The sequence below is a fragment of the Pseudozyma hubeiensis genome, assembly GCF_000403515.1.
Source record: "Pseudozyma hubeiensis SY62 DNA, scaffold: PHS39, whole genome shotgun sequence".
Lineage (NCBI taxonomy): Eukaryota > Fungi > Basidiomycota > Ustilaginomycetes > Ustilaginales > Ustilaginaceae > Pseudozyma > Pseudozyma hubeiensis.
In genome coordinates this window covers 13,532-33,119 of record NW_012133821.1, presented here as the reverse complement: position 1 = coordinate 33,119, position 19,588 = coordinate 13,532, and the positions used below count along the sequence as shown (strand labels likewise).

At 56.2% G+C, this 19,588-nt stretch overlaps 7 protein-coding genes across 7 annotated transcripts; 3 read left to right on the top strand and 4 right to left on the bottom strand.

The window, feature by feature from the left end:
* Window positions 1-82: 82 nt before the first annotated feature.
* Window positions 83-688, bottom strand: PHSY_004146 (cutinase; the record flags this gene model as incomplete). The annotated part of the gene is made up of 1 exon (XM_012334762.1): window positions 83-688. The coding sequence occupies one exon, from the start codon at window positions 686-688 to the stop codon at window positions 83-85; it is 606 nt and encodes a 201-aa protein (XP_012190152.1).
* Window positions 689-2,705: 2,017 nt separating this feature from the next.
* Window positions 2,706-3,890, top strand: PHSY_004145 (hypothetical protein; the record flags this gene model as incomplete). The annotated part of the gene is made up of 1 exon (XM_012334761.1): window positions 2,706-3,890. The coding sequence occupies one exon, from the start codon at window positions 2,706-2,708 to the stop codon at window positions 3,888-3,890; it is 1,185 nt and encodes a 394-aa protein (XP_012190151.1).
* An 823-nt stretch (window positions 3,891-4,713) lies between these two features.
* PHSY_004144 (hypothetical protein) lies at window positions 4,714-9,861 on the top strand (the record flags this gene model as incomplete). The annotated part of the gene is made up of 1 exon (XM_012334760.1): window positions 4,714-9,861. One exon carries the CDS (start codon window positions 4,714-4,716, stop codon window positions 9,859-9,861), a length of 5,148 nt encoding a protein of 1,715 aa, XP_012190150.1.
* A 725-nt stretch (window positions 9,862-10,586) lies between these two features.
* Window positions 10,587-12,098, top strand: PHSY_004143 (regulatory protein; the record flags this gene model as incomplete). Its single annotated transcript, XM_012334759.1, has 1 exon — window positions 10,587-12,098. One exon carries the CDS (start codon window positions 10,587-10,589, stop codon window positions 12,096-12,098), a length of 1,512 nt encoding a protein of 503 aa, XP_012190149.1.
* Window positions 12,099-12,266: 168 nt separating this feature from the next.
* Window positions 12,267-15,032, bottom strand: PHSY_004142 (major facilitator super; the record flags this gene model as incomplete). The annotated part of the gene is made up of 1 exon (XM_012334758.1): window positions 12,267-15,032. One exon carries the CDS (start codon window positions 15,030-15,032, stop codon window positions 12,267-12,269), a length of 2,766 nt encoding a protein of 921 aa, XP_012190148.1.
* Window positions 15,033-16,365: 1,333 nt separating this feature from the next.
* On the bottom strand, window positions 16,366-18,141 carry PHSY_004141 (hypothetical protein; the record flags this gene model as incomplete). Its single annotated transcript, XM_012334757.1, has 1 exon — window positions 16,366-18,141. The coding sequence occupies one exon, from the start codon at window positions 18,139-18,141 to the stop codon at window positions 16,366-16,368; it is 1,776 nt and encodes a 591-aa protein (XP_012190147.1).
* Window positions 18,142-18,240: 99 nt separating this feature from the next.
* Window positions 18,241-19,331, bottom strand: PHSY_004140 (choline phosphate cytidylyltransferase; the record flags this gene model as incomplete). The annotated part of the gene is made up of 2 exons (XM_012334756.1): window positions 18,241-18,659; window positions 19,286-19,331. The coding sequence occupies 2 exons, from the start codon at window positions 19,329-19,331 to the stop codon at window positions 18,241-18,243; spliced, it is 465 nt and encodes a 154-aa protein (XP_012190146.1).
* Window positions 19,332-19,588: the final 257 nt, after the last annotated feature.

Here is a 19,588-nt window from a genome sequence, read left to right as displayed (position 1 = left end):
TCTTTGCATTATGGTGTGTGCGATACTGGCCAAGGCAGGCGTGTCGATGATAGAGAGACGGGGAGAGAGTTGGGATTGACATCTAGGTCAAAGCACTGATGGCAAAGCGGGCGCCGAGATCCTGCACTGAAGGGTCGAAACCATACAAAAAGTGCGGAGGAGTTGTGCCGACTCCGGGGAAGAGTTGGCAGACGCCGTCTCCAGGGAGGCAAATGTTCTTCGTCTTGGACACCCAGTTGGAAGGGGTACCCTTGTAGAGGAAGAACAGGGCTCCTCGTGCATCTCTGGTGGAATCGCCTCCGTCTCCATCAACGTTGCAGGCCTGGCCAGGTACGTGCGTAGGGTCACCAATGAGGATGGCGGCCTTGACTGCGTCAAAGGCAGCCCCTTGGAGCTGGGGCATAGTCTGGGTGACCACCGATGCGCCTTGAGAGTAGCCCTGCAGGACAAAGCAGGTGCGAGGGTCCTCAGAGAGGCTATCGTTGACCTTGCGGATGATGTCGCGCACACCAACGTCGACTTGATTGAACGGGTCGGCGGGGTAGACGACGGGGTAGTCGGTTCCATTCGGGACCGTGGACAGGATTTTGGCATTCATCGCCTTGAAACCGATCGACGGACCTTGTGGCTCGCCCGTTCCGCGTGCCTCGATGATGACATATGATGGACACGAGGCATCCCGCTCCATCAACGGTGCGCAACGAGCTACGGGCGCAAGTGCAAACAGCACGGCCGACGCGACGATCGTAGAGAGAATCTTGTCCATTTTTGTTGTGCTTGGATGGGCAGTAGCACAAAGAGTTCGAAGTCCGCAACGAGAGATCGGGAGTGGTGTGGGAAGGAAAGTGGAACTAATGAGTAAGGCGGTCGTACTTTGTATCTCGCTCGTTCTTGATGGTGGCCCCTCTTTCTACTTTTTGCGGCAAGGCTCGACGCAGTCAATCAGACACAGACGTCTCCTTTCGACAAGCGTTTCCCCACTCCAAGCCACCGTATTCGCTCGTCGTTGAGAGGTACGAGGCGAAAACCCACTGCCATCTACACTTAGCCGAGCTGATCGGCAAACCACTTGTTTGGGGGCACAGACGTACAGTACCTCTGCTCGGGATCAGCGCCGGGTGCATATCGCTTCGAACCGGTTGAACGGAGGAACATGTCGCTTCTGTTTACATAGTAGATCGCATCGAACAGAAGTGCGGGACAATCAATGTTGTCTCGTCTTTGATCGTCGGAAAACCAACTCTGCAGTAGACTTTCGATCGATGGCATGTACTATTGTGTCGAAGAGCGCACAGTGAGCGTCGTACGGTCCAGCGAGTGTCTCTAGTCAGGGTCCCGGCAGAATCAAAGGCAGGAATGCTGCCACTTGTTGTCGACCGGATTCGAGAACGCGCTCGGCAATTACGCCGCCAAAGTATGTTTCAGATTTTTGCGACGACCTACCCGAGATCGGCTGGGCGACGAGGCAGCTTTAATTCGCTCGAGTGCTGACGAGGCAGCTGATCGTCACAAACCCCGTGAATGGAACGCCACTCGTAACTCGCCTACGTCAAGGATCTCTCCGTTCCCCGATCTCGGCCCGTACTTTGACGGCCGAGAATCATGGGTCTTGACGAGGCAACTGATCGTCTACAAACAGGTGTGGCAGAAATGCCGCTTAGGACCGGTCCACTAGATGTCTGACATCTCTGTGTTTCCGACCGCGTCCCGGGCTTTGACAGGCTTGGATTCACGGGTGCAGGAGAGGCCTCCTACCGTTCACTAACACTGTAGCTCAAAAGCTATATGAGATCTTGCGAGACGATCCGACACGACCATGTCTGACATTGTTCTTTTCCCGACCACATCCCGTGCTAAGATGAGCCTCGGTATCCTTGCGGCGACCGTGTGCGCCGGGCACGTCCAAAACTTCTGCTCTCGACCGCTTGATGCGCCGCCGCGCTCATTAGCGTGTGTGTTCGGCGTCCGAGACCCTGTTCTAGACCGGTTACAAGACGGACGAACCCCTTCATGATCTTCGTGGAGTTCATGTCGCCTCGTTATCTCGCAAGATCCGGGCATATCCGTCAGCACCTTTTCATATCTGAGTGTCTTCAACAATGCTCGCCATCGACCAGCGAGGTTTCAGACGCCGACGTTGGCGTAAACACCCGAAGTGAAACCTTTCGTATTCGGCAGCTGATACTCGGAAAAGGGTCCATCCGAGCTAACGGAGCCAATCATGTCCGAGCTATCTTTCATCCGACCGCAACAAGTGCTGAGGTGCTGTTGCCGTCTGCCGTAACATGAGTCGGACCCTGTTAATCATGAGATCCCGAAAGGATTGCTTTGCGAGGCAACGGTCCAAGCGAGCTCATGCATCCGAACCCTGTACGAAAGGACATTCATGGCGTGCTTTCATCTATTTGACGAACCACATCCTTGCCATTGACAAATGAGAAGGCTCCTTTGGAAGAAAGGTTGCGATTCTGGTCAGTGGCTAGGATCGAATTCCATCGTGACGGAACGTCGATATAAAGAGAGGCCCCTTCTCGTTCGAAGTCATGTCAAACATCATTCTCCTCAAGCCTATCCACTCCTATCGACTCTGTCATCGGATCCCCCCCAACCCTCCATTTCCCCCTTCCTTCTAGCTCCAAAGACTTGGAAGCTTTGTCAAGATGAAGCTGTCCTTCCAGCTACCGCTCTTACTCTCGATCGGTCTCATGGCCGTGCCGTCCATGTGCCTGCCCAACTTTGGTGCCATGATGGCTCCTGGTCCCAACGGCGAGCCTTCGCACTTTGAAAAGCGCCTGCTTTCTGCCAACCCGTTGCAGCTCAACGGCCTGCTGAATACCATCAAGAGTAAGGTCAACGAGCTCAACCCGAACGTCACCGTTCCTGCCGCTGGTGACCTGCTCAACACCAAGATCACCGACATCACCGAGGACACCATCTACAAGGCGTTCGGCATCGTACGTGGCCAAGGGATCTTGCCTCCTGCCGAGGATGCGGCTCACCCCTGGCAGGCTCCGCCCGCAGGTGCCAAGCGTGGACCTTGCCCTGGTCTCAACACGCTTGCCAACCACGGGTACCTGCCTCGCAACGGCGTCGTCAACCCGGTCGAGCTGATCCTGGGTACGTTCGAGGGACTCAACCTGAGTCCTGATCTTGCCGGTATTCTGGCTGCCATCTCGTTCGTCGGTATGGGCGATCTGCTGCAGTTGAAGCTGTCAATCGGCGACCGGTACGGCCTCGGCGATGGTCTGAACCACCACGGCATCTTGGAAGGCGATGCTTCCGTTACTCGCAAGGACCACTACTTCGGCAACAGCTGGGATGCGGACCCGGCACTGGTGGCGCAGTTCATCAACGAGACCAACACGTACGGCAACGGCGACGTCAGCGTCTGGTCGCTGGCCAACTCGCGCTACCGAGCCTGGGATTACGGCCGCACCAACAACCCGCAGTTCGACTTCAACCCTTGGCGTATGCTGGTGGCGTACGGCGAGAGCGGATTCGTGCACGAAGTGCTGCGTGGCTCTTCCGTCAAGTTTGACGAGTCGATGATCAAATCGTGGTTCCTGGACGAGAAGTTCCCCAAAGGTTGGTCCAAGAGACTCGTGCCCATGTCGACGCCCGAGATCTTGGCCTGGGCGGGCATCATCCTTCTGCCGAAGCCGACTCTTCCCGGCTGGAGCGTCGGAAAGGGAGCATTCATCCCACTTCCCACTACCGACGGTGCGTACCAGGAGCTTGCTTCGCTTCTAGACCCCAAGACCACGGGTGCCACGCTGGGACGACTGTTCTGCGACGCTGGAAACGCCGTGCTTGGATTCTTCCCTTCGCAGATCACCAACTTGCTCGCTGGTATCGGTCTCAAGGGCGTTGGTGCCCCGCTGAAATGCTAAGAAAGCGGCATCTCATCCGTCTCGGAGACGTGTCTCCTTTCCTCCCTTTCCCTGTCTACCGTATCAAGTATTCCGTATCAAGTATCCCGCATCTCGAGGCTCAGAGGTGCATTCCTTCTTGTAGCTTGAACCCCGAGAGTGTCCCTTAGTTCCCTTTCGATTCTATCCTGTCTGTCTTGGAATACAGCGTTTTCGTCCTTTTGCCTGCGATGAGCCTGTCCCTCGACTCTTGTGAGGTGCCGAGTGCTCCACAGCCCACTGTGGGCTTTGACAATGTTGGTGCTTCTGCGCAATATCCGTGAACAAGGGAGCGAGATGTCGATGAAATAATGTCGGTGGGACTCAGTTGCGGTGCTCAGAATTCGCGGTGCTGCGCCATTTGGAGTGACTCCGACGGACTCGATTTCTGACAGCTGACGTTTCGAAAGAACTCGGCTGCGTTTTCCCTGCACAGACCCTTCCGCGCCGGTTGAGTTCCTTGATTCTCGGTTCGAGCTCCGCTGCGAGATGAAACTCAGCCTTGCCTCGATTCTTCTCCTTGACCATCACCCCGACCGACCTTCCAAAGTCACCTCTGACTCGACCTGACTCGACTCGACTCAGCCATTCCAGGGAAGAGCGAAGAAGGAGCGCCTCAGCTGAGGTCGAGCGCACTTTGGAGAGAGCGTTGCATCGGCGTACCCGTGTGCTTTACCACCCACTTGATCTTGTTGTTGGTCGTCATCGGCATTGGACCCAAGCCTTGATATAGCCCACGCGCTTCTTGCTTACCTCTTGTGCCACCTCAATCGACCCGACTCTCACGACCATGTCGGATCCTGCGATGCTCGAGCTCGACGTCGAGCTGCTCTGTCGGGCTGCCCCTTCCAAAATGGCCACTTATATTCGAGATCAGACACGGGCGCGTTCCGAAGCTGCTGTCTCACGCAGTCTGCTGTACCTCATTGAGATTGAGGCCGTCGCTTCGGACATTTCCCGAACTTGGCTGAGTATCGCCAAGGATGCCAGATCGCTCTTGCTCGCTCTCCAGCAGAACGCTTCGGCTCGTCTCCGACACTGTGCCATCGAACGCTTTGGAGCTTGGCTCAAAGGTAAAGAATGGCGAGCAGCCTGGGATGCGCTCGGAGGTGCGCAGGGCATAGCTCAGCTGCTGCGCTACTTTTCCGCCTCTCAAGTCTACTCCTTCACTCGCATCGTCGGCCGCAGCGTCAGAGGCAGGCCATCTAAAGGCAAGCTCGAGAAGAGAGAGGCGGTGACACAGCTACTCTCGCTTCTCGTTCCCCAACTCAGCGCTGACCATACCGAGTCCGCGGACTCGACCGGATCGATCAACACAGACGATCGCAATCTCGCACATGCATACTCGTCGCTAGTGCCAGCATGTACGCCAGAGATGGCGTACACCGTGCTCTTCGGGCAGCAGACGGCCATGACGCTTCGAGGCGATCAGCGACACTTGCTCAGAGAGCATCCGCAGCTTTTCATCCAAGATGCGCTCTCCTCGACCCCGCCAAAGTCGAATTGGCTCGATCAAGACAAGTTCCTGCCGGCTGTACTTCTCGCTGTCACGCACGACACGAGCATCCAAGAAGACCCCGAAAAGCTCGATCGCTTCCTCACCAGAACCATCGAATCCATTCTGATTAACGGACGTCAAGTAGGCAGCGGTCTTCTGACTCCAGACACCGCACTTATCAAGAAGCTATTTGCACAGCGCCGTCTGGATCTTCTGCTTCGAAAAAGGATCATCGAGATCATTCTTCGTGCCCTGTCGAAACTTGATCATCGAGTTCCGAGCATGGCAGCTGCACTCAAAGAGCAAGCAGCTCGATCTTGGTCTCGAGCCCCTTCCGTGTTACAATCTGTTCTTCGAGAGCTTGTGCTGCCTGAGTCTGTCTTCAAACGTCAAACTACCTTTGCTAAGCTGCAAAAACACGTGCGTCCAGATCAGAGATGGGCACTCCTACAGCTCATGTTCTGTTCCGATCACCAGACTCCACCATCCGAGGTCGACGCGGCCCAGCTCCTGGACGATCTGCTCTCGACTGATCCCTACTGGCAAAAAGTGCACATCTCTGTCCTTCTCGCTTTGCCCTCACACCAGGCTCTCCTGCTCGTCGATCGAATCGCCGCCCGACCTTCCCGCGACGACATCATCATCTTGGCAAATCACAACTCCATTTTGCGCTTCACCACCACTGGTCGCCTTCTCGATGTTGACATGGTGCGTTTCGAGCTTCAACGAGATCACGCTTCGGAGGACCGCGTATCGTTCGCGAAAGCAGCAGTACAAGATTACATGGATAGAGCTTCACGAAGCTCGGAAGCAGCGGATCGTGAACATCTTGCTCGCAGCGCAATGCACTGGGCCGTCTGCAGTCGATCCATCGATCTATACACCCGTACCGTCATCTGGTTGCGTCGATTTATTCGCGATGTCACTGTCGCGCGCTCTCTCTTCTCCGAAGAGACGCTCTATCTGCGCGAAACCATCCAGCTCCTCTCAGGCATTCCGCAGATCCTCGGCCACCAAGTCACTGCTGAGCAGATCCACCTCATCATCCTTTCGGCCAACAAAGCAATCTGGGAATGGTTCGAGACGACTCGCAAGTCCTTGCTTGAGCCCAGCTTCAGCGTTCAGAACACGGCAGGCGCTCGTCTACTCATTCGGCCCGTCGTCGTCGAACGCATGCGCAGGATCGACCGATTACAAGCACATCTCGGCTTCGACACTGATGCCATCTCTAAGCTCGTCTGGGACGATACCGTTGACTTGCTGATTCGCATCGAAAAAGCGTGCATGGAACCAAACTGTCGCCGCCTGGGTGTGTACCAAATCTCCGGTCTTCTGGGCACAGAGATTGGCGAAAACTTCTTCTCGTCAGACGCCCTCACGATTCGAAGTGCGGCTGGCTTTTCGTTTGTGGAAAAGCTCTTCATCGCTCGAGACGCGCTATGGAAGCAGCATCGAATCGGTCTGAATCCAGCCGTCGCCAAGTTGCCTCGCGGCGTCCCTCAGGGTCTTCCTTTGCACGTTGCAACGAGCATCTGGGATTTGAGCCAATTTTTGCCTAGACATCCGGACTGCTTCTTGCTCCAGAGGGCGAAGTGTGTCGTCTTTGCCGAAGCCGAGGTCTTGCTTCAGCCTCTGTCGCAGAGCGAGGACACCGGGGCTGCCGAAGAATGCCACGAAGATTACACATTCTGCTTGCTCTTGCTGATCAAGGCACAGCGCAGCATTAGCCAAAAGCAACGAGTTGTCGAGGCAGCCTTTTGGCATGCTGTTGCCGTCTTGTCGAAAAGGATGCCGATGCACGAAGCAGAGGCAGAGCTCCGAGAGAATTTTTCAATCAGGCTCCACTGCCACGCCATTCCGATATTCCCATCTCTCTTTGCGCCATCTCCCTATCCGCAGTTGCCAAGCAGCCGAGATGCCGAAGGGACGTCAAGGTTACCAATCGAATGGGATCCGAATATGCTCGGCAGCCCTCCAACATTCTCAAGACGCGAATTGGAGAACACCATCTTCGATGAGATGCTTGACAGCAATGCCTGGTTGAACATGCACGATGGCACCCTGTGCTACTACTCATCGGAGTTCAGTGACACAGTTCCTATGAGAAGCCCAAGAAACGTGAGAGAACGGCCGCAACGACGGGCCTTGGACGTCCCTCTTGTTGGCTGCAAGGCAAGCAACCAAGGACTGGACGGCAATCGGGTGGTCGACAAGAATGGACAGACCCTCTTCTGCAAAGATCAGATCAGGACAATCAGAGAAGCACAGATCGCATGGCATCTTATGCTATACGATGAGATTTGCCTCGGTGTCAAGACTGGCCAAACCGCGCTGAGGCTGCCGTTTCCAGATCCACAACATGCTCGATACCCAAGGGTGGTGCTCAGTCGCTCCTTTGTCGACACGGCGCGCACACGGTTAGAAGATGACCGGCTCATAGCTCACATGCTCAAGCACCTTAGATCTCGGATCCCCCCATCCATCCTGCGAGATTTGACGCAACGTATCATGGCTGCGCGTGCAAACAAGCAGCTGTCGTGGGGCGATCAGCTGCCCACTCACTTTCTGCGCAGCTTGATCGCGAGCGATCGCCCCAGCGAGGCTGTCGAATTGGTGCTGCGTTCCGTGCTGGATAATGCAGAGGACAGCTCGTGGCATCGTGTGCTGTTCTCGCAACGGTTCTTGGAACGGCTGCCTGCTTCAGATGCATGCAAAGTCATGACGAAGATGGCTGCCGAGATCCTGCAGCGTACCGGTGCCCGATCGAGCGACTCGAAGGGCTCTGGAGCTGGCATCAAGATTTCCACCGTCAAGATGCTCGCACAGACGCTTGGTCGATCCGACATAGTCCCGATCACGGTCGCTGTCGACACGCTCGCAAAGCTACTTGATCGGAGCGACCACACCGACGTTCGTTTCGCCGCATTATCATCGATGCTCGAGCTGATCTGCACGCGTCCAAGCACGGACGATGCCCTAACAAAGCGGCTTATCCCAGAGCTTGACCGCTTTGTGCACGTTCTAGCCGCTCTAGACGAGAATCATCCGGCTCAGTCGTTCGAGGAGTGGGGCGAGGGAGTCTTGCCGGGCGTGTACGAACGAGTCGGTATTCCAAGCACCGATCTGGATTGCATGAAGGGGCTTCCAAGGACGTTTGAGCTCGTCTCACAGATGATGACGAAGCACAAGCTGTGGGCACCGATCCTCATGCAGCGGACCGTGTTGCCAGCGATGGAGGAATCGATCAAGCTACATCGACGATGGCTGGATCGCTTCTTGTCGCGCTTCTCGCTGTCGGTGGACAGCCTTGGCCTGCCGGTGCCGCCAGTGAAGCCGGAGATGCTAAACATCCTCTTGACGCAGCACGCAGCCTTGACGCCGGACTGGATTGCCGATCTGTACTGCCAGCATCTGCTGTTCAACATTCGACCGCCAGCGCAGGTGAAAGGGCTTAAACGAAAGTTGAAGAACACGGAGGACAATGCCGAGAAGCACTGGCTGGCAACGACCTCGAAGCCGAAGCTGATGTACTCTGGCTCACCTCCTTTCTTGCAAAAGTTCGTGTACGGTGTGGCAGAGTCTGCTTCGAGCCAGAGCGCCATTCACGACATGCTGAAGGAACGAGCGTATGCCGTCTCTAGAGCGGAAGAGGTCCTTCATGCCATGTTGGACGATATGCTCGAATCGAGTTGGGTCGATGAGCAATCCTTCGGAAGTATCGTGTCTCAGCTTCGACATCAAAGCTTTGGTGACGGCAAGACCGTACGGGCGAGATCTGTGGCTTGGCAGCTGTGCCTGCGACCGATACTGGAGAAGGTGATCGCCAAAGTCGACGGTCTACGTACGCCGGACTGGCAGCGTAATGTGGGAAGGAAGCCGCGTTTCCTGCCGAGCATGATGAGGCATCGGCTAGATCTGCTCCCTTATCCGGAAGATGCAGAGCCGGCCTTGTCAGCAGAGGAGAAGGTCAGGCAATGCAAAGCGTTTGCTGATGCCATCGCCGAGCATGTCAAGGCGCTAGTCAGTCGTGGAATGCCGTACAAGAGGGAGATGTCAGAGCTCCGATTTGCGGCGACCAACTGCGCTGTGATTCATCAGGCCGGCGTAGCTCTTGCTCTCGGTCAGCTCGACACGGGCGATCACGTCGAGTGCCTTTGTGTGGATATAGCAGCGAAACTGCTCTTGACGGCCAGCTGCACGACAGAAGAGGTCGAGAGCATTCAGAAGATGGTAGAAGCGTGGAGCCGATGCGAGGTGGAGTGGATCCGGACACGGCTGGATGAGCTGGTTGGCGCACGATCAAGCTACACGATGAACGATGCCAAGCTGGAGAAAGCGCTCAGGGAGAAGGAGATGCGGGACTCGGACGACGATGACACAGACGAGGATCAGGACGAGCAGGGTCCGCCAAGTGACAACCTTCAGACGGCGATCTGGACGAAGATCGACTGCTAAAGAGGCAGTACACCATCGAGCACGATAGAAGATTGCAATGTCAACTCTCATGCTTCACCAAACGACAGCGTGTCACGTATCGATCGTTGCAGTGTGCTACAGGACAACGATGAGCGAGAGACGGCACCCGAGATCACCTTGCTCATTCAAACGAGGAGCAACAGGCGAGCAATTTGTCACACACTGTTAGCCGTCTGCCGGATGATTATCCTCGGTAATTTCGTTGCCCTACTTTTTATTATTATTATTTTCTTTTCGATTGTGTTTTCGCCATTTCTGCAGGGTCCAGTCTTAGCCTGCATGATGCACGTTTCAGCGGCAACAAGAGCGTTCTTGTGGTGTGTCTAAGCTGAGTGAACGTTTTCAGAAAAGAGAGAGATAACGGGAAGCGCAACCTCTAAAAATTGAACGATTAAAAAAAGGGAGTAGAATTCTCCGGTCTTGGGCCGTCGGAATTTGTGATGACCGAACGAGGAGGTCGGGTCGATGGCGTGACGATCCAGGTGGCGATTGTTGGTGAGTGTGACTGATTGAGAGGAGAAAGCATATGAGAGAGGGGGCAAAGTTGAAGGGCTCGTGCTGGTTGCGAAGCTTGACCGCGAGGGGTTAGAGCTTGCGAAACAACCATGGCAACCGTCCAGTCAGATCTGCCCATCCTCGTCTTTGTTCTCGACCACCATCACACATCACTCCAGCTCGTCAAGCAAATCCTCTTTGGATCCGCGATGAAGAGTAAGCCAGACACCGTCCTGTCCGGCTACAAGTCCACATCCATCCCGGTGCTCGACAGCACGACGGCCAATACGGACATCCTCGCACGCATCGCTCTCACTTTTCCAGCCTCGTTGTCCCTGTCTCAACTGGAGGATTCATGGTATGCGTTGGTTCGAGCCTGGCCAGTCCTGGCTGCACGAGTTCGACCTACGCCATCCACTCCTTCGGGATTGAGCTTCTTCATCCCAACGCCGGCCAAGCTGGACGAACTGGAAAAACGATCCCGCACCACGTCCAACCCTTTGGAGAAACACATTGTCGTGCTAGACGATTCAACGCACTCCGTCTCGGCCTACCATCCGATCGTCGGTCAAGCAGTGCAATCTCAACTCGATGACACGCAGATCAGCATCGGATCCTCTCCGGAGAAGAAGCGGTTGAACGAAAGCACCTGCACCAACGCATGTACGAGTTGGAAGCAGTTGCTCGCGACAGACCAGGCGTACGTGACGGCACAGGCGACTAAGTGGAGCGATGCAACGAGCCTGTGCATCGCGTTCAGCCATACGCTGGGTGACGCCTTCGCTGTCAAGGACATCTTCGCTGCGTGGGCGAAAGCGCTCAGAGGAGAGGTGGTGGCAGGGTTGGATGGGGTTGGTGTGGACCCGTTTGGAAGGTTTCTTCCGCACGACGGAGAGAAGGTGGAAAAGCTGCCCCTGGGGTGGAAGAAGTTCGGATTGGCAAACAAGATCAAGTTGATCAGTCACCTGCTCTGGGATATCCAGGTCAAGAGGCCGGAAAAGACGATCAAGCAGTACTACGTTTACATCCCCAAGAGTAAGGTCGATGCACTAGTCGCGGAAGCCAAAGCCGACGTGAAACGCATTCGATCCGCTTCCACCGAAGAAGAATCTGCTCGCGAGTACACGGTGAGCACATTCAACGTCCTCTTCGCCTGGCTTCTGCAAAACCTCCACGCCGCCAACCGCCACCCTTCGCGACACAGCAGTGTGCTGTGCGTCGTCAACGCCAAAACCCGTCCACCCACCGGACACATCCCCTCGGACTACCCGCAACATCAGCTCTGGGGTGGAGCCTTCGGTGTACCGCTTCGAAGGCTCCTCGTCCGCGACTACGCTACCCTCCCACTCGGTCAACTCGCCCTCCACATCAGGGTGTCGTTGAACGAGCAGATCGCGCCGGACAACATTCGGTCCAACGTCAGGATGCTGCTGCGCGAGACGCTGTGGAAGAAACCCAGCGGTGAGATGGTCTGGTTCTCCCCCGAGCCGCGCGACGAGTGGTGCGGGTGCACCGAGTGGAGGAGCGTCAAGTTTGGAGATGTGGAGATCGATAAATGCAGGCCGGTGGCGATCTCGACGCATATGGAGATCCCCATGACGCAGAGGAACAGGTGGGCGCTGTTGGGCGATGCGGGTGGTGGAGTGTGGTTCAGCGGTGGCATGACGGAGACTGAGGCGAGGTGGAAGGATGGATTTGGGAGGTACAAGTGGGTTGGCTAAGGGCGGTCTCAGTTGCGCGGATGGCGGGGCTCAGATGAGCGTTTTAGAGAAGACGAGCTTGGCAGCGATGCAAAGTGAAGTGAAAGAGACGAAACGAATGATTGCGATAGAAGCGTACAATATGAGACAGGCTGAGCATGTGAGAAAGCGAACGATAAGAAACTACAATCAAGGCACAGTAGACGGCACCTCTGTCCTGATACCCACCACGGCATGTTCCGCGCCGCTCGCCAACGCCGGCACCGAGTCCTCCTTCTGCTCCATCTTTGCCTCGGACTTGATGAAATCCGGCAACGGCAACTCCCTCATCCCAAACGTAGTCGCAAACCCGATGATGGCCAGAGGGACGAAGAGCCAGTACGAGTCCGATATGGCGTCTGCGTAGACACGCTTCACTACGCCCTGGATTGGCTGCGGCAGGTGGCGGAGGCTTTCCGAGAAGGCGATGACGGTAAAGTCGGTCAGACCGAGCGGGTTGAGCTGCGCGTAGTAGGGGCGAAGGTTTTTGGCGGTCTGCGTGGAGAAGATGGTGGTGGCAGCGGTGATGCCCCACACAGCACCGAAGGTGCGGGTGAAGGCGTACGCTGCCGTGGCGCTTTCCAGTCGAGACGACGGGAGCGCGGCTTGGATCGGTGGAAGGGTGATCGGGAAGAGGATGCCCAAGCCAGCTCCCGCGATGACTTGCGAGAACGCCCATTCGAGCTTGGACGTGGCAACGTGCCAGTGAGTCATCCATCCTACACCGGCAGCCATGAGGATCCACCCGGCGAAAATCAGCAGCTTGTACTTGCCAGTGACCGAGATCAAGATGCCTGCTGCCATGGCCAGCGGGAAGGAGGGGGCGGTCATGGGGAACGACCAGATCGCGGACTGCAGTGGCGTGCGGTCCTTGATGGCCTGGAAGTAGATGGGTACGATGTAGATGACGCCGTAGAAGATGACGCCGTGGAGGAAGGTTTGCAGGTAGGCGAAGGCGGCGGTTCTGTTCTGGAACAGGTCCAAGGGGAACACTGGTTTGGGGGAGATGCGGTTGGGCACCCATTCGATCACGAGGAACAAGCCCATACCCAACAGTCCGACGACGAGTGGCACCCAAATCTGCCACGATGACCAAGGGTACTTGATTCCACCCTCGGTCACCGCGATCAGGATCGAAGTGACCGAGCCGAACAGAATAGCGTTTCCCACCAGGTCCAGCCTCTGCCACCTCTCCTTGCCTGTCAGCAGTGGGACTTTGATCTTGAGGAAGACGATCAACATGACCAGTGCTACCGCGCCGATCGGCAGATTGATCCAAAAGATCCAAGGCCAAGAGTGTTCGCTAAAAGCACCACCCAGCACGGGAGCTGCGAACCCTGCCACCGCAAAGACCAAGGCGATCAGACCAAAGTACAACCCTCTCTCCCTCAACGTCGTCAGATCCGACATGATGATCTCGCACATGGCGTGGATCCCCCCTCCGCCCAACCCCTGAATACCTCTGCCCACCACCAGCATCAAGAAGCTCTTGGACGTGGCGCACACCACGCTCCCCACCAGAAAGATGACGAGCGCAGAGTTGATCGACCACGGACGACCGATCGAACACGAGAGACCGCCAAAGATGGGTTGCGAGGCCACCATGGGCAGGAGGAAGGCCGAAGTGACCCAGTTGGCGGCGATCGTCGACGGAGGAAGGTCCGAGGTGATCGAGGGTAGCGCCGTGCTGATCATGGTCATGTCGAGTGCCGCGATGAAGGCGATCAGCATGAGCGCGCTGAAGATCATCCAGAACCGCAGGTCTTTCTTCACCCTCGGGCCGAGTTCGCTTTCCGTCTCGGTAGGGGTGGCGCTCGCCGTGGAGTCAGGAGATGTATCTTGTGATGGGCTCTCGGAAATGTTCGCCTTTTCCCGATACGGATACGCGGGGACGCTAGACGCATCGCTCGACTTGTAGAGGCCAGGAGCGTTGGCGGTCGAGTAGCTCCCAGGGCTGTCCGGCACCTCGATCGAGGCGCGCTTCTCGTCGGACATGATCGACCAGCTCGAAAGGGAGGCCTCGCTGGCGACGACGGATGTTTGAGCTATGAGTCGCTGGCGTAGAACTGCGTTGGATGCAGAGAGCTCGACAGACGAGGATGTGGAGTGGTGGCGAGAAGAAGGGCTTGGCTTGAGTTGATGAAGTTGTTGTTGCTCGGGAGGAGAGGGTGGAGAGGAAAGCTGCAAGGGATCAGCGTCAAAGAAGACCCAGTTGGAACGACCGTGCCTTCGCGAATCTGAGGGGAGTTCGAGCGATTGCGCTTCCGGCTGCTGTGTCGGCGGTTCTAGCCGGCTGGAAGGAGGTCTCCGTTGAACACCGGAGGTACCCTTGATTTCGACAAAGAGTGGACCGCCTCGGACACTGAAATCAACGATCTGATGATTTCCGCTAAGCGCAGGGTTGAGTGGCGTCGGCGGCAAGATCGAGTTTCTAGGGGGTGGAAGAGGCGGTGGAACAAGGTTTCGAAGCTTGGAAGCTAAAGATGGAGCGACACGGTTGTTGTCACCGCCGCTGCGAACGATTGCCGGAGGTGCATGCTGCAGCTGCCACTGCTCATCTGGCTGAGAGCTGTCCTTCGCGGCCGTTCGTTGCCGCCACTGCTCACAGTACGCTTGCCGCCTCGCGACCACCGCCTCTGTGTTGTCAAGCACGCTGGTCGTCTCATCAAAGGTTACTGAACGGCCTCTTGGCCCAAGACGCCGATCTTGCTCCCGCTGCAGAGTCCGGTCTCCTTCAGCGCTGTTCAAGCCGAGGTATCTGGAATAGAGATCGATGCCGTGGTCCCAGTCTGCGCTTTCGTCCTCCTGCTTGGCTTCACCATCGCTCTCAACGTCCTGCCGAGTCAGACCGGCCAGACTGTGGCAATCTTCGGAGCGTTTGCCCCGAGTACGACGGCCGCTAGTGCTGCTTGGCATAGTTGCAAATGTTCCCAGGGTGGACGATGGTTGCCTCGGAAGTGAGCCACCTCGGCTAGCACCTCGACAAGGCTGTTCGCTCGCGTTGCAGGCGGACGAGGGAGACACAAGTTCCGGGAGGAACAGAAAAAAAAAGAGCAAATAGCAGACGATATCAATTCGAAGTGAGGCGGCAGCGACCGAGCCGAGCTGGGCTCTATTCGAATGACGAGGCGAAGACGAAAGGCTAGAAACGGAAGGTGAGACAATCGCGAGTGAAAGATCGTGGAGCTTGTCGTTGAGTGCAAGTGCTGTCGTACAGGACCAGCTGCAGGACGGTGACAGTGACAAAGCGGTAGAACCAGAGACGGCAAGGGCAAGAGCGACGATGATGCATGGGAACATGGAACAAACAATCCCGCAGCCGAGTTCGTCTTGACTCTTAGCAGAAGTGAGACTGTCTTGCTGGTGATCTTCGAACACTATATGAAACCGAAGCGGGTCTTCTCGCGTGAAAAACAGGGTTGCCTAAATTGGCAAGCTCGCTGTGGGAGGCACCGTCCTGAAACTTCGCCGTCTATTTTCATGCTCTGACTGCTTGAGTTTGCCTGCGATGCCGAATCGGCTGCTTTCCAGCCGCGTCACGCTCCTCAGTAGACTGACAAGCGAGAGCGCTTCTCGGAACGTGTCATCCGCCATACGGTATTCTTCCACGAGAGTCTGGATTAGCCTTGAAAGCTAGCAGCCTTCTTTAACACGCTAGGCTTTTGGACTAACGTTGGCGTCCTTTGGGTCGAGATCGAAATGAAGCGCCACAATCGCCCTCATTGTTCAAATGAACGCCTAGCCAGCGATCCGATCTGAAAGTTAAAGCAGCTTCCATGCGACGTGTGACTCTTCGTGTCGGTTGAATGCCTGCGAACAGATCAATGACACTCATTGTTATCGCTGACACCGTATTGACCGGCCTGCATGCACCGGTACGCTAAAATCTTAAGCGAGCTGCACACACACTTTGAGGCGATTATTAAATAAAATATATATTCTTTCCGTCTTATCAAGAGATTATTGCCTTATTCTCCGAATTCCGTCGGACTCTGATGCGTCCTTTAGCGCGGTTTTGACATGTGACGATTGCGCCCGAAATTCGGATTTCGATTTTGTTTTGCCGATCTCCTCGGTTGGAATTGGACCAAACTTTGATATGATAAATAAAGGCCAAAAAAGACAAGAAACGAGGATAGTAGGAAACCGTGAAATTTCACAAATGGCGAGAGCTGACAGTGCGATACAGGAGAGCAATACGAAGGACCCATGCCGACAGTGAAACCCAAACGAGGTGCGAGAGCAAAGATCAGAGACGGGAAGAGGCAGGAGCGCTGAAATCGACCGAAGAAGACGAGACAGAGGTGCGTGTGGTGGCAGCTGCAGCGGCGCAGATCCTCATCCAGGCGAAAGTACGGTCGAGCCAGGCTTGCATTTTTTCGACCTCGTGGAACTTTGTATCGAAGCCCAACTGGAACTTGATCCTGCCGTCGATGGTCAGCATGCTGATCCACGGTGAAGCGTTGACTTGGCGCCCAAGGTGTGTAAAGTCAAGTCGTTCGAGCCACAAGCCGGACGCACGGGCGCTCGCCGACATGGGCTGGAAGCGCGGGTAAAGCTTGAAGACGCCGACGCTGGAGAAGCCGGGTGCTTGAGGCCCGACGATGCTGTCGAGCTCGGCTTGAGTGGGAGCAGCGGGCGAGGATTCGATCGAGTTGATGTGTGCCCATTGAGCGTTGAGTCCTCCGATGGCTCCATCGGCAGCAGCAGGCAGGGAAGAGATGCAGTGCGCAGTGGTGAGGTGCTCGTCGAGTTCGCGTCCAACGTGTCGCGCGGTCGAGACGAGATCCTGCAGTCGATTAAAGCTGGGCTCGAGCGACTGGTGGGTGTTGACAGGTACCCAGAGGAAGACAGCATCCGAGCCCAGAGGCGTCGATGTGCCCGAGACACCGTCGACGGGCGTGGTCGAAAGCCATCGTCGAGCGTTGCGCACCATCCCCATGAGGGCACCTTGGCTCGAAGCCTTGCGTTCGGGGAACGTCTCTGCCGTAGCTAGGATCGTGGCGGCCGAGGCGAGGTAGGTGACACCCGAGTGGACCTGCTTGGCGAACTTGAGCAGCTCTCGTGCCTCGCTGGCCTCCATCACCTTGGTCAAGCAGATGGTCTTGTGTGTGCGTTGGTTCCACGAGGTGGCAGGGACGAGGGCCAAAGAGCGAGCTGTGTTGTCTGCGATGAGTTGCATGTTGGCTTGAGCAGCCTTGTTTGCGCTCGTGACGTCGTCTGGTGTGGGTCTGTACTGCTGTCGGTATGCAGCCACGACGCTGCGCGGCAGCCGCGGCAGGACGTTGAGCTCGAATGAGCTCGGTGTGTAGATCGAGTCGTAAGGTGCGGATGGAGTGGCGTCGATCATGCACTGCAGGAAGACGTTGTAAAAGTCGACGACGCTTCCACCGTCGGTAACCGCGTGCGAGACGTTCCAGATAGCGTGGGCGGTACGGCTTTCGTCGCCAATCTTGGGAAGAACGAGATAGAGCATGGACTGCTTGCCCTTGGTAGCCAGAGGTCGGTTGTAAGTGTAGGCGCACAACTCATCGACCGTTCCGACACCCGGTTCGCCGATTCGTTTCACGACAAAGGTCTCGTCGACCCACTCTTGGATCGAATGCTCGTCGCGAAGCAGTCGGTACGTCATGGTCTGTGGCGACGTCGGGTCGATATGCCTGTCCATCTCGACGGCGGCCTCGGGTCGCAAGTACCTTGCTTGAATCCATGCCTGCCTTGCCCTTGCTACCAACTGGTCGAGTTCGAGCTCAGTGCCGGCGATGTGCGACCAGCTGGGTTGGTGAACACGAAACGTGGTGAGCAAGGTGAGCTCGGTGTGTCCATCGGCGATGTTTTCGTTGAACGAAGCGGAAGCCTCGTGGCCGAGGCAGGTTCGCTTCCAGACGTCTGCCTCGACGCGGTGCCACTCGAACTGGTCGATCTGAGGCGGCTGCGTGGACATGTTGAAGTCGTGCTCGTGGGCGTCGTCGAGAGATTGCTCTGATGCGGAGCAGATGAGCGATCGAAGAGCGTTGTTGATCATGTTGGCGGTGGACCGAGTGGGAGCTCACCAAGAGGAGGAAAGGGAAGGAGCAGTCCGTCCGCCTCAGAATTGGTTATATTGGCAAGGGAAAGGGAATGATCAGCGGCACAAAGCGAGCGCGGACCCACAAGACGGTTCGGACAGCGACTGATAAGGCCGGTCACAGTAGCAATGTAGCGTCGCACGAAAGTTGCGGTTAACATGTGGGCCTACAGTAGCTCCCTCGACTGTCGCTCGCAATGCTAGGCTCGAGTTTCGCTCCGTCGGTACAGTAGCTAGATCAATCAAGCTTCGATCCACTTGCGCACACTCTATTCGTCCGTCAACGTGCCTGCCCACCAGATCTATCGCAGCCTTGTGCTCTGTTCGCTTATGCAGCACCACGCGTCCTTCAAACTCGTTGCACTGTCCAGTAGCTTCAAACACTGTCGCACACCCTGTCGCCACATAGCCCACCTTGATTCGAGGATCGTGTTGCGAGACCCCTACAGCCACGCGCCTTGTGTCCTCTCCAGCCTCTGTAACGATCGGCAACACGATGCTTTGAGACGGGTCTGGACGAATCCTGCAAAGCTCAATGCAGGGACGCTGCAGCCACTACTGCGTATCCGCTCTAAGGTTGTGGCTCAGACCGTGGGTGGAGCCAGTGTCGATTTGTGTGATACAATGTACGCCAACCGCCAAGCTCGCCAACTTCTTTTTAGCATGAGAACGCGTTCCGAAATTCGACAACGGAAGAACAGGCAGCAGCTGCAGAGGCAGGCCACAGGCGTCGGCAACTCGCCCCAAGACACAGGTGCAGCCACGCCGCTGTATTTCAAATGATATTCCCTCGGCTGAGACCCTTGGGCGCTGCACCTCTTTCGTCCAAATGACAAAAATGAATTCTGACTTTTAACCTGAAATAATTTCGAAATGTCAGCGGCTAGCGGACCGCGAACTTGCCTTTCTCGTATCACCTCTCTCTGCTGCACAACGATTGGCGAGATTCGAGTGGAAATGTTGCTGTTGGACATCGACGTCGCGAAATATGGATGGCGGTTCTGGTTTCAGCTTGGTCGACAAGCATGTGACTTCAGCGACAGTCGCAGTCTGAGGCCGTCCCCGCTTCATCTCGCCACTGGCGTCCAGCGATGGGTCTCACCGCCAAAACGATCTGCCCACGACAAGGTCCGTGCTCGCCGCTCCATGACTCGCTCTGCTCCGGCCGGCTCATGTAATGATCAGTCAAGCTTACTCTTCTCAGGCTGAGAAGATTGAATGGGCGCGACCCCACCTCCATGTACGGACGAATGTTCAATACTAACAGAATCTCTGGTATATTTCCCGTGAAAAAGATTACTGTACAGCTGCGATCGAGAACGTAACTCTAGATTAGACAGAAAAGCAAGCGGCGCAAAAGACGATTCGACAGGAGAGGGTACCGTGGGTCTGGAAAAGGAGACTG